General features: G+C 31.1%; 1 protein-coding gene across 1 annotated transcript; it reads right to left on the bottom strand.

Annotated features, from left to right (window-relative positions):
* Positions 1–2477: 2477 nt before the first annotated feature.
* Positions 2478–12165, bottom strand: LOC131060336 (putative disease resistance protein RGA3). Its single transcript, XM_059214327.1, has 5 exons — positions 11900–12165; positions 9801–11831; positions 9627–9759; positions 9417–9527; positions 2478–2630 (listed from the first exon to the last, which is right to left on the bottom strand). Exons 1-5 carry the CDS (start codon positions 12163–12165, stop codon positions 2478–2480), a joined length of 2694 nt encoding a protein of 897 aa, XP_059070310.1.
* Positions 12166–13255: the final 1090 nt, after the last annotated feature.

Genomic DNA, 13255 nt, shown 5'->3' with positions numbered 1-13255 from the left:
CAAAAAAAAGAGAACATTTTTACTTTCTATTTTTAAAAATAAATCTAACAATAAATTTAAAAAATACACAAAATAAAACATAATTGAGCAATTTTAAGCAGGAAAAAAAGTAATTTGTATAATGTAGCTCGAATAGTAGGTGGTGTCGAGTGCTAGGAAGCATTGCTTGCAGGAAGTGGAAGGGGGAGGGGGGGTTTTCTCTAACAGCTTGTGGAGCCCAATTTGACAGTTCAAAATGACCCAACTGTCATTTTTAGGCTTATATACTGTTAGTTAAGAAAAACCGTTAAATAGGGTTCGCTCGAAGGGGGGGGTTCGAGCAAACGCTAGAAAATATCTTAAAAAAGGGGGTTCGAGCGAATCCCCATGAGGTCACTCGTTTGAGCGAAGTGGGGTGGTTTGCTCAAACCCCTAAGGGCAGTTCGTTCAAACCCCCTCCGGCACAAACGAACACCCTTCCAATTTTTTTTCCCATCCTCATGTTTTTCCTTCACAGGTGAAACTAGGAACCATTATTGTGAACTCACCCTATGTATATTCAATTTATCTTGCAATTCAAAAGCTTAATTTATTAAAAAAAAAAAAAACACACACAACTTAGGAATCTCAAGGAAGAATAAAAAACATATATTAAAAAAACATTTGCATGTTCTTTAGATCCATAACCCTATATGGATGTCATAGTTTTTTTACAATTTTCTTTACGGGTGTTTGTGAATGATACATACATTGAGATGCATGATTCATTTAGGATTCATGTGCACATTAAAGTGAGAAAAAATGCAATGGGGTTAAAGCATGTATAAGTGATTACCACTTATAGGGAAAACTATTTTTGCTTGAAATCTCTATTCTTAAATTACATGGTTTGAGCCAAGGGGGTTCAATAGAATGAGGTTGGTTTAAACCTCTTGAATAGAACCTTAATCACTAAATTGAACCCTCAATGGAGTCTCATCTATGCCTATCAAAATTGTTATTTTACTCCACCTTTTAGGGGATTAAATGAAATCATCTAAATACAACATCTTGCATGTACATGACATTCAATGTCATCTTTACAAAAAGTATAATATCTATATTTTAAAATATTAAATCTCTTTTAATGTTATAAAGTGCATAGATCTATTATAGTTATAGAAAATAATGAGTCCCTTAATTAAAGACACTAGAAAAAATAACAAAATAAAAAAATCTCAAGAAAAAAATAGTACTTGCATAGATTTGTTTGTTCCAATAAAAAGATTTTTTTTCCTAATAGAAATAAGGTAGAATAAAATATAAATCTAAAAAATTTTACTAAAAAATTTTAAACAATCAATAATAAATAAAATATTTGTACATTAGACATTAAAATTAATAATCTAATTACAATAAATTATGTAAAAATAAATTGTAATTAATGTTACATATCATAATTAAACTTATTTTGTTTTGATCATTAATCTCATCCTAATCCACAATCCAACCATGTCTTACATTTATCCAACCTAATTGTTTGGCATATGTCATGTCTACAGCTACAGGGTCATCCTCACAACTGTGATCTTAATCCTCATAAATGTAAATTTAAAATTAACATTTTATTACAATTTGCCCCCTTCTATAATTTGGTTCCCAAGTAGACTATGCACATTCACAACTTGGTATTATGTTAATTTATAAAAAGACATTATTTGCATTCATTTTGATGATAAAAGAGACACACAATTCAATAATAATCATTATAATAATCATTACATTATTTTGAAATTATGTGCAATTGAATTCTAGAATTCATATGTATGTTTAAAATATGCTTTTTATTGTGAGGTTGATTTTGATGATAAAAAAGAGACACTTTAATGAAAATCTATATGCATTAAAAGATTATAATAATCATTACATTATTTTGAAATTGTGTGCAATCAAATTCTAGAATTCACATGTATGTTTAAAATGTGCTTCCTATTGAGGTGTTTATAAACATGATTAACTTGACAATTAAGACCCCTCTACGTGAGTGCATGTAAAAAAGTATTTCTGGTCTAATTGGACCAAGCTAGAGAGAGAGAGTTTCACCTTTTAACCCCCTTTAAACAAAATACGAAAAATTATTTGATAAAAGGCTTAAAGCCTAGAATTTCAAGATATATTTGTTATAATTTTTTATATTTTTATTAATTTTTCAAAATTTTACCACAATGAAGGCCTAGGCTAGGATATTCCTTTCTGTAATTTAAAAAAAAAAGGACATTTCCAACCATGTTTTTAAGAAGACTTCTGATATATATTGGGAAAACTTGTTTCCAATGTTACTAAGATTGCAGTCACAGTATGTTCAAGAAATTAAAATCACAGTATGTTCAAGAAATTAAGGCTCATTTTTAACTCAGCATTCTGCTCACATCACAAAAAATTGAGCATTCTGCTCACATTTCAAAATCTGATTTTTTGGATCAATATTTAAAATACCCAATAAGACAGAATCTCAAGACTTAGAGGAAGAACTCAGAACTTTCTCTACACTGAAGTATTCCATAGAAATTGCAGATATTAGCACCTGATTTTGAGTGGACATTCCAAAACACATAAGTCTCAATAACATCCAACCCTCCATCCTTGGATTTCTGAATAATATCAGGCCACATCTGCCAAACCAGCAACAGTAAACCCAGTTTTTAAAAACTTGCTTAAATCTATTGAAAAAAAAGGGATTTATTTAGCATTTGATGCAAACTCAGTTACAGTAAACATGTTGTATTTGAAACAACTCATTCAAAACAAATGCCCAAAACAGAGCTAACAAAGGCTTCCTGGGCACTTCCAAGGTGGGAGCAAAATAACTTGGAGATCAATATGATTTAATAGTCCTTTGCAAAACCATGGACAAACAACACCTCTGTTCAATGCCCAGTTAATGAAAACCTCTGTTTAATGCCCAGTTAATGAAAAATCGATCATTAAGTGCCCAGAGCTTGTGACTGGGACTGTTCAACCCTGTACAAACAACTCCTCTTTAATGTCCAGTTAATGAAGAATCATGAATTGGGTGCCCAGAACTTGTAACTGAAAGTGTTTGAAGATCCACAAGAATGGAATGGTAAGGTCATTAAATAATGATGGGCAGGTAATGCAGAGGTGAGTGTACAGTGTACAGGGGTGTTCTTATGGTGGGAAATGGGACTTGAATTGGACGCATCTATTATTGACTTCAAAACGGCAGTATAGATTGACTAACATTAATCGCAAGTTTTACACTGTCTATTTTGCAATAAACAGCTCACACTGTAGGAAAGTCCATTTTGAGATCAGAATAGCCGTGGCCCTTGAAAAGTGGATATCCTTCACCTGATGAGTTTGCTGATGGTGTTGTCCTGTTTTGTGTACGAGATGTGGTTAATTTTCACACAAAATGGTATTTTTTTATTATTTTTAAAATTTTCAAAATATAATGAATTTCTGTCAAATTTTCAGCAGTTAAATATTACTGTAAAAATTAAAAAATCAGACAAAAAAATCACTATCATTTTGTATTTTCAGCAGTTAAATATTACTGTAAAAATTAAAAAATCAGACAAAAAAATCACTATCATTTTGTATGAAGATTACACAAACATTTCACAAAATAGATGTTAGATGTCCTAAGAAATTTGATGGACCTTTGATGTGGACTGCTATTTCCTGTAGGAATAATAGTAACATGGCATCTTTTTTTCACTATGGAGGGACTGGGACGGTGTACCAGACATTCCTTTATTAGTTCAACGCTCTGCTGCAACTATACAATTGCCTGAAACTGCGCAAGCTTCCTTGTCAGAAATGTTGTACGGGACGGTGTAGATGCACTCCAAGCTCTATGGAATGCATTCCTAACTCTTTGGATTGCATCTGCACCTTTCTCGTTTAGAAATTATTATTGAGGTATATGTAGATTTCTACCTTATTATTAATTTATTATCTGAAATTTGGTAAAATAATCAGATTTTATCTATTTAAAAAAACTGTTCACGCGATGTCTGTCAAGGTCCTCTCTATCATGTGGAAATAAAGGTCTACATACTAAGTAAAAGTTTGCAATTTGAAAAAAAAAAACAAAAAAAAACTATTATAATAATATGTTAATATATGTTGGTCATTATTAATTGAGAAGACATTGAGATTGAAGAATTATGGTGTTTTATTTATGAGGTGTTTCTCTTTCTAATAATTGTATGTCAAACTTCTATAGACAAGTGATTAATTATTTCATTTGAAAGTTTAAATTTAATAATATATGTTCTTCTCTAATTATTCTTCAGAGGTAGCATTGTATAACCATACTAATATTGTTTACATATAGCAAATCTTACTCGCGTTTTTTTAAAGAAAACCTTTAACTCATATCAATTTGACCAAACAAGTACAATGAATTCAAGGCTAGCTAAGATTGTTTAAGAACAATTTAAAAAGGATTCCAAGAAACTTGACAAGATTACTGAACTAATGGTATTTGATTTTTCTCAATTTGAAAAGTCTAAGAACAATTCTAGTGATTGCTCAATGATAGCGGGCTGACCAATGGATTGACTTAGGCTTTTGTCCTATGAGCTACTTTTTGTGGATTCTTTTGAATAAAGGGGCATTGGTTCAAGTTAAGGTGTTTAATTATCTTTTTTGTCACCTATGATAGACTCTATTTTGTGGAAGCATTGTTAGGTTCTTACAAGTTCGCAGTCACAGATCAGTAGGGTTGCCTTTTTAAGTTGGTCACTTCTTATGGTGACATCTTACTTGTCGTGTTACTTGGATTTGCCTATTCTACAAAATCACTTTGGATCATTAAACTATAAGGGTCTTAGAAAGAGTCTCTAAAGATCATGATTGTTGCAAACATTATTTTCCAAGTTCTTGTTCCTTCACACTTTGCTAGCAGCATTGTTGGTTTGCAATGTATTCACGTTCATTGGTGTCACCATTGTTGGCTTGATACTTTTCTTAGCTAGATGTTTCGGTTGTTCTCGAAGAACTTCTTACTCTTCTGATTGACTATTTTCAATTGTTCGAACTGAATTTCTTGTAATTTTTGTTTACTTTTTTCAATTAAAAAAAATATTGTTTGAATTAATGTGTATCGCATTGTCAACCATATAATAAAACCTTATAACTATTTTATTCATAAATTTTTTAAAATAAAAATTTAATACCAATACTTTGATACTTAGCTTATGTGTGAGCTCAAGAATTTTTAATTTAATGTTTCTTTCTTTTAAATTTAAGGTGGCATCTTCATTACATAAAGATAGATATTATCCAAGTAAGCAAGCAAAGGAATGAGTATGGAATTTGGTCCTCCTTGATTACACGCCACTCTCCTACTTTTGCACTCAATGTAATGAGCAAGACATTATCTCTATCTTTTTGCAACTAAACCTTTTTGCTCCTTTTCTTTTTGTCATATATACATGTGTTGTTATATATGCATTGTTTTTTAATGGTGAAAATTTTGTGTGGGGACAAACAAGAGTAGCACACTTTGATTTATAAGATTGATGTTTTTTTAATTATTATGAGGTCTTATTCTCAAGATTTACATTAAATGAAGAATATCACTTTGAATAAGATTTATGATTTATGTTTTATATATAGTTAAAAAAGTATATTATCATATTTATAATGAAAATAATATTATTTGATATTTATTTTATTTAAGTGTAATAATATGATAAATAAATATGTATTTAAAAATTATTTTTTGATTAATTTGTTATAAATAGAAGAACTAATCTACAAAAATCATTCAAAATCAATTAAGAATTGAGTGTGACCCATCTAATTACATTTATAAATGATATATACTTTGATAAATAATCTAATTATAAAACATACCATCATTTTATTAATTATGCTCAACCAAAATAATAACTTCAAACATAAAGACAAATAGTTAGAAAACATTTAACTTATCAAATGAATTAAAAAACATTTTAAAACATAGAAAACAACAACATTGACATCTTGAATGCATGAGTCAACTAACACCATATATTAAACTTTTTAGCTCATTATAAAAAGGAATATTCATATGTGTTATGCCTTCACCTAGATCTCCTTGTTTATGATAAATGCACTTTGTTATGCTTGTTTCTAATCAAAATAATATGTATTTCATTCAAAATAGTATTAAATTGTTGTGCTAAAAGATTTATTTGTTGGTCAACACATGAGTCACATTTTTGATAATTTAATAGAAATATTATATTATAGACAAAATATAAAATATTATAGATAGTCTAAATGTTTTGGTTTTTCTTAAGTATTGAAATAATTATGCGTCTAACTAATTTTTAAATTAAGTTGTTTTGATTCAAGATTGATGTTGAGGATATAATTTTGTTTTAAAAAAGAAATGGTTGAAAGCATTTGATTTGTAAATTGGATATTGATGTACGATAAGAAGATTAGTTGTCACTTTCAATTAAGAATATTTTTAAAACTGAAAAAATATTGTTGATCATATTATCATTTTTTCTTAATACGTTTCTTCATATTAAAGACAATATTGACTTGATCTGAAGCATCTCAATGAAGTCAGATATTTAGGAGAATGCTACAAAAATGTATTTTTTCTAGTTGACAATAAAACTCTTTTAGAGAAAATATTGCAATTGCCATAGAGACTTCACAACCACCATGTCAATTTCACACATTTTGTCCATATAAATAGAGAAAAATTTGTAAAGGATGTCCTTTTTTATTCCAAACATTAGACCTGTAAATATCTTCACCCAATAAGGATTGATAAAGTTATATAGACACTTGTATGACCTTATGCAAAGGTTACTTTTGTTTTATTTTGCACATATGTTAATAAAACGTTGTATTAGGTTGAAGAACAAGTTTTTATAAAAAGATGGAAAAAAGATCCAAAAGGAATTCTAAATCTACAACAATGCTATCATACCCGATCTCACCACACAAAGGTAACATATGTAATGTGACAAAATATTGTTCTTGCTTTAAAAATTGAAAAATAGCAAGTCATGTCTCATTTGTTTGACATGACTACCATGTAGGGGCATTACATCCATAATATTCTTAAGAAATTAATGCTCCAATGACTATTTGAATCATGAATTTTCATTGAATGGCAGGACATTGTATAGATGTCAATCAATGAGTCTTTTATACAGGAAAAATGGACTCTAAAAGATAAAATCATAGAAAAATTATAGATAGGAGATATTTTGGTGTTAGAAATTTTTATTGAAAATATTTCCATATCATGGACCAAATGGGAGGACATTAAATGTAGTGTGAAATTGCAGGGTTGTGCAATTTCTAACACTACATTATGAAAAATGAATCAATGAAAAATTTATTTGCTATTCTATGTTTATTCTATAATGTTAACTCTTAAATTTGTTCTTAACATGGCTTAATTTTTTGCTTAGTTGCACTTGTAACTCACATTATATTTCCCTCAAAATCAAATGTTACAAAAAAACAAGTCCATAATTAATTTTTTCATATTATTTGCTCATATCAGTAAGAAGTTATTAGCCAATTAGATTGAAGTAAAATATTTTTTTGTTAAATAAATTGCATCTAAACCTTATTAAAGATTTAAAAAATTAATATGAAAAAAAAAATTGGTATGTGATTTGTTGAAAAGGTGTTTTTTAATAACTAGTTACAATTAGCATGTTGCCTATATTTCTTGGCAAAAACTAAATATACATATCATTTTTTGTTTTTTAAGTTAGAAAAATGTATTTGTGCTAGTCATGGTTTGATATTTTATTAGATGGCATTCCCTCTTCTCACACAACTAAACATCTCTACATACATTTTTTACTATTTAGAACAAATTGATTATACTTTTTATCATAATTATTTGATATGATCCATTCCACTCCAAAAACTCCTTTAATTCTTAAATTAATTGTATTTATCATGTTAAGAAGAATGATTATAGATCACCATGTTGTGACCATGTTAAAATACTATTTAGAATTTTTTTTATTAAAAAATTAAAATCTATTAAATAAATCTAAAATAAATGAAATAGCTCCAAACTCATTATGTATATAAAAATTAAAATGCAACTCATATATTTAAAGAAAACTAAAACTATAAAATAATTTTTAATAAATTAAAACAAAATAACTCCAAATTAAATAAAATAATTCTAGATTAATGATATACATAAAAAAATAAAACATGATTCATATATTTAAAAAAAAAAAATTGTAAAACAATTCTTAACAAATAAAATATAAAATAGTTCTTGAAATAAAAATAAAATAAACAAATATAATTAGAATGATTTTTAAGAAAAAAAAATACTCTAATAAATAAATAAATAAATTTAAATTATTTATACTATTTTACTTAAGTATATTTACATAAACCATACTTAACAATATATTATATTAAAAACAGTTGAAAATATTAATTAAAATAATTTTTAATCAAAATAATTATAAATATTCTTAAAATAATTGATAAAAATATAATATAAATTTTAATTGAAAATTTACAACCAATTATTTATCAATATATGTAAAAAAAATATCACTCATACAAACACTAATAAAATTTTATTATTTAATCCTAAACATTAATAGTTATTTGGGAATTGATGTCTTTGATTTTTTTCTAATACATTTCGTACAATGTCCCCCTCAATTCATTCGTCCCCATTCATATAAAATTTTATTTAGAACCAAAATTTATTAAAAAAACTAAACTTATATATAATAATTATAAAATAAATAAAATAGTTTTAAATTATAAAAATTAAAATGCAGCTCATACATTTAAATAGAATTAAAATCATTTAAACAATTTTTAATAATAATTATAATTTTAGATTGATGATATACATAGAAATTAAAACACAATTGGTATATTTTTAAAAATAAACTATTAAATAATTCTTAATAAATAAAAATAAAATAAATTTTGAAATAAAAATAAAATAATTTAAAAATAAATCAATATATTTAAAATATTTATACTATTTAATTTATGTATATTTACATATATCATATTTAACAATATATTATATTCAAAATATTTAAAATTTTTAACTAACATGATTTTTAATAAAAATAATTGTACATTCATGAAATAACTGATGAAAATATAAGATAAATTTTTAATTGAAAATTTGTGATCAAATATTGACTATTGACTAGCTATTTAGATTCTAAATGTCTCTCAAAATATGCCCCCCAAAAAAACCACTCATGCAAACACTAATAAAGCTTTATTATTTAATCCTAAATTGTAATAGTTATTTGGGTATTTAAGTCTTTGATTTTTTTCCAATATGTTCCCCCTTCCTTCAGCATTTCCCTCAATTCATACATCCCTGAGTAAACTAAAGAGATCTCCTTGAGTCTTTTCAGCTGCTCCAATCCCTCTCCCACTTTATTCACTTTCCTACACACTTTTATCTCCAACTTCTCAAGACATGCCATCGCTCCATCCTCCATTTCTGGAAACTCCTCCAATTCATAAAAATAAGTTATCTCGAAAAAGCGGAGCTGTGGAAAACCCTCCTGACATTCCAAACGTCTTCGGCAATTCTCTGCACCTCTCGTTCCCCCACAACCACAAACTCACTAGATTCGGCATTGCTTGTAATTCTGGGTAATTACTGCAATCACACTACCATAAACAGAGGTACCTGAGATTTGCCAAATAACATATCCAACTGGGCACTGCGAACTTCTCTGCACCTCTCGTTCCCCCACAACCACAAACTCACTAGATTCGGCATTGCTTGTAATTCTGGGTAATTACAGCAATCACACTACCATAAACAGAGGTACCTGAGATTTGCCAAATAACATATCCAACTGGGCACTGCGAACTTCCATAGTAAGAGATATTCCAGATCTCTCATTGCACTCATTCTCTCTCGAAACTGCGGAAGATCCAATTCTGATTGACCTCGCATTCCACGGATTTCATTGTATACTTTCAGCCGACGCATCTTCTCCAAGGGCGCAAGGATCCCTTCTTCCATCCTCTTCAACTGTGATACATCCTCAACATCAAACGCTATTTCCTCAATCTCAATCATCTTGCCAACATCCTCTAACCTTAACACACCACATTTCATACATGTAATTCTGGACAGGGACAAAGGCAACGTTCGCAGTGTTCGCAAAGACTCCAGCTTTGATATTCCCTTTGGCAGCCGCTTAAACGGGCCTCCCAAATGCTGAAGACACCTCAGTTCACTTATCCATTTCGGTGCCTCACTCTCCCTTAATTCATGGCAATAAGAGACACTAAGATAACAGAGACTCTTAAGACATCTTACACACTTGGGCACCTTCTCAATCAGTGTGTTTCTTAAATTCAGGACTTTGAGAAGTTTCATCTCTCCAACAGATGCAGGCAATCTGGAGATATTTGTGTGGCTCAAATCCAGAACCCGCAGAACTCTCATACCGCTAAACAACATTGCCGGAATCTTTCTTCCAATTTGGGCATTACAGGAGAGCGATAGTGTGCGGACAAGTGTGGGAAAAACAGGGCGTCTCTCTGAGATGGCATGCTCATCAATATCTTTCTTCGCCAAAAATAGGCGACACCAGCGACCACCACCTGTATTCACAGAATGCAATTTTGGGAAGGCATCCTCAAGACTGAATGCACATTTATTTTCACTGGATATGAGCATTGCCAAATCAAGCAATAAGTCATGAATTTTACAATATTTAATCAGAGAAGTTTTATCTTCGAATACAAAGTTCGCTGATTCATTATATTCTTCCCATACTTCAAGCAGACAGAGTTTAGCGAACTGGTCTAAACAATCCCAATGGTTCTCTCCTGCAGGGATGAATCCTTCTCCCTTCCATAGATATATCAGATACTCACACTCTATATTCGCATCCTCAGGGAAAAAGGAAAAATAAGCAAAACAAGCTTTCAGATGTGCAGGCAGGGAGTCATAACTCAGCTTGAGAATATCCATGATAGGATCGCTAGGAGTGCCTATCTTTTTCAGCTTATTTAACTTGGACTGCCAGTCACTTAGCGATGTAGTGCTCGCCAGAGATGCTGCTGTGATTTTGATTGCAAGTGGCAACTCCCCACATTTGTTCACGATCTTACGAACAACGTCCTCCAAGTTCTCCGGCGCTCTATTTTCCTCAGACTTGGGAAATGCGTGAGCACAAAACAGTCGCCAACTCTCTTCATATGTCAAACGTTGTATCTCATAGATCAGGGCATTGAGATTTGCAGCGACCTCTCTGTTTCTTGTGCTAACCAAAATTTTGCATTGGCTATTACCTCCACATGGTATGCCAAGTTTGGTAAGCAAAGCACCTTCTCTACTAGTCCTCCATACATCATCTAAAACAATAAGACACCTCTTCTCTAACATATAGTGATAAATCAACTCTGCTGCTAGCACATCACTTATTTCACTCTTCGTAATTTCCTTACTTAAATCTTTATCTAATTGAAAGGCTAAATCTCGTTGCAACTTGGAAACAGAATAGGACTGAGAAACTGAAAGCCATGCAGATTTCTCATACCTTCCTTTTTGGGCGTTGTAGACATGCTGAAGAAGATAGGTTTTGCCGACTCCCCCCATTCCAACTACTGCAGTAATTGGAATTCCGGGGGTTTCCAACAAATTCAGGATGCTTTTAATCTTGGACTGTACACCCACTGGTTTCGAATCACTGGGCAGGCGACTCCATCTCTTAAACTGTTGTCCACTTGATGATTCTGCTTCATCTACGTGAAGCGCCGCAGCACGAGCTGTATTCAGAACTATATTCAGTTGGTTTCCATCTGCAACAACGGAGCTCAATCGGGCTTTCACCTTTTGAATTCTTCTGCCCATTTTATGCGAAGAATCAACTGACTACAACTCAAAGAGCAAAACTGGGCATTACTAGCATACAAAGAATCCACAGCAAATTCTTCGAGTATGTCCTCTGCCTCCCATGCAACGTCCCGAACTCTATGAAGCCAGTTTTTTACAGACTTCTTTTGACTACTGCTCTCTTCATCGGCTTCATTTAAGACAGCATTGATTTCCATAAATCTACTCGGCAACCATTCAAAGTCTTCTATGAAGTTCCATACTATGTTAACCTGATTAGCCGCTTGTTGGATGGCCATCTCACAAACTTTTCTAACAACACCCCCTGCAAGCACGGATGCCATTAATTTCAACTCTTTTTTGGGTTGAAATTGAGAATTGCAGCTCCTAGGAAATAGAATAACCACTCCTAATTGAGTGCAGCCAAAATGAGAGGAATGAAATAGAATAGGGGGAAGCACTCACTAGTTGTGCACCCTAACTTCGCGTTTCTCAAAATCCTATTTGGAAATTTCAAATCACTTCGAGTTTTTTACAGCAGCTTACTTGGCAAGTCCCCTGCTTATAACTAAGGTTTCAGGGCCACATCATCAAATATGATGCCACATCGGCATGCTTTTTGCCAAGGTGTTCAAAACAGCCCCCCCAAAAAATACATTTCTTAACAACTATTGGTACATTTCCTAACAACTATTGGTACATTTCCTAACAAAAATTGATATTTTTTGTTTCAAACAATAGGTTTTATTTGTTCAATTTTTGGAAGAAAAGATATCAACAACCCTCACAACAATTGATACATGCTCAACTACTAGATCCTTTCCCCTAGAATAGAAAAGAATGGCTGAATTCTCCTCTTGCTAAATGCTAATCGAGTGCAGGTAAACCAGAGAGGAAATAGAATAGAATGGGTGAGTGCAACTCAAACTTGAAAGCCTTGGCTGTAATGTGAGTATAATACTGCTTACATCGATATCATTTATAACCTCAACTTCGTGGCCTGGCAGCCAACGGTAATGAACGTGTAAAAGGAATCTTTTTCTAAGAAAAGTTTGGATGGATACAGACAAGAGAAAAAGAGCAGAAAGCAGTGGAATGTTTGCATACAGCTGTAAAGATAATGGCTGTCTGGGTCAATATTAAAGTTGAAAAGGATGCAGACAGCTATGGAGATAATGGCTGTCTAGTTCAATATTAAAGTTGAAAAGAAGAGGCAAAGGACGATAGAAAATGAATTGTATGCAGCCAGCTAAAAACAGTTTATGTGGAAGAAAAAGAAAAGCTTGTGTGAAAGACTAAGTGGTGTCTTCAATAATTGCTATTGTCCGTCCAAAACTGTCAATTCCACTTAACATCGAGATTGCTGTGTCAGGTTTTTTAGACCGGGGACTGTCATAGCTTTAAATGTTTCACATGGGGTTAGTGGGTCATATA

The sequence above is a fragment of the Cryptomeria japonica genome, chromosome 11, assembly GCF_030272615.1.
Source record: "Cryptomeria japonica chromosome 11, Sugi_1.0, whole genome shotgun sequence".
NCBI classification, from domain to species: Eukaryota; Viridiplantae; Streptophyta; class Pinopsida; order Cupressales; family Cupressaceae; genus Cryptomeria; species Cryptomeria japonica.
This window is presented reverse-complemented; position numbering and strand designations above follow the sequence as displayed.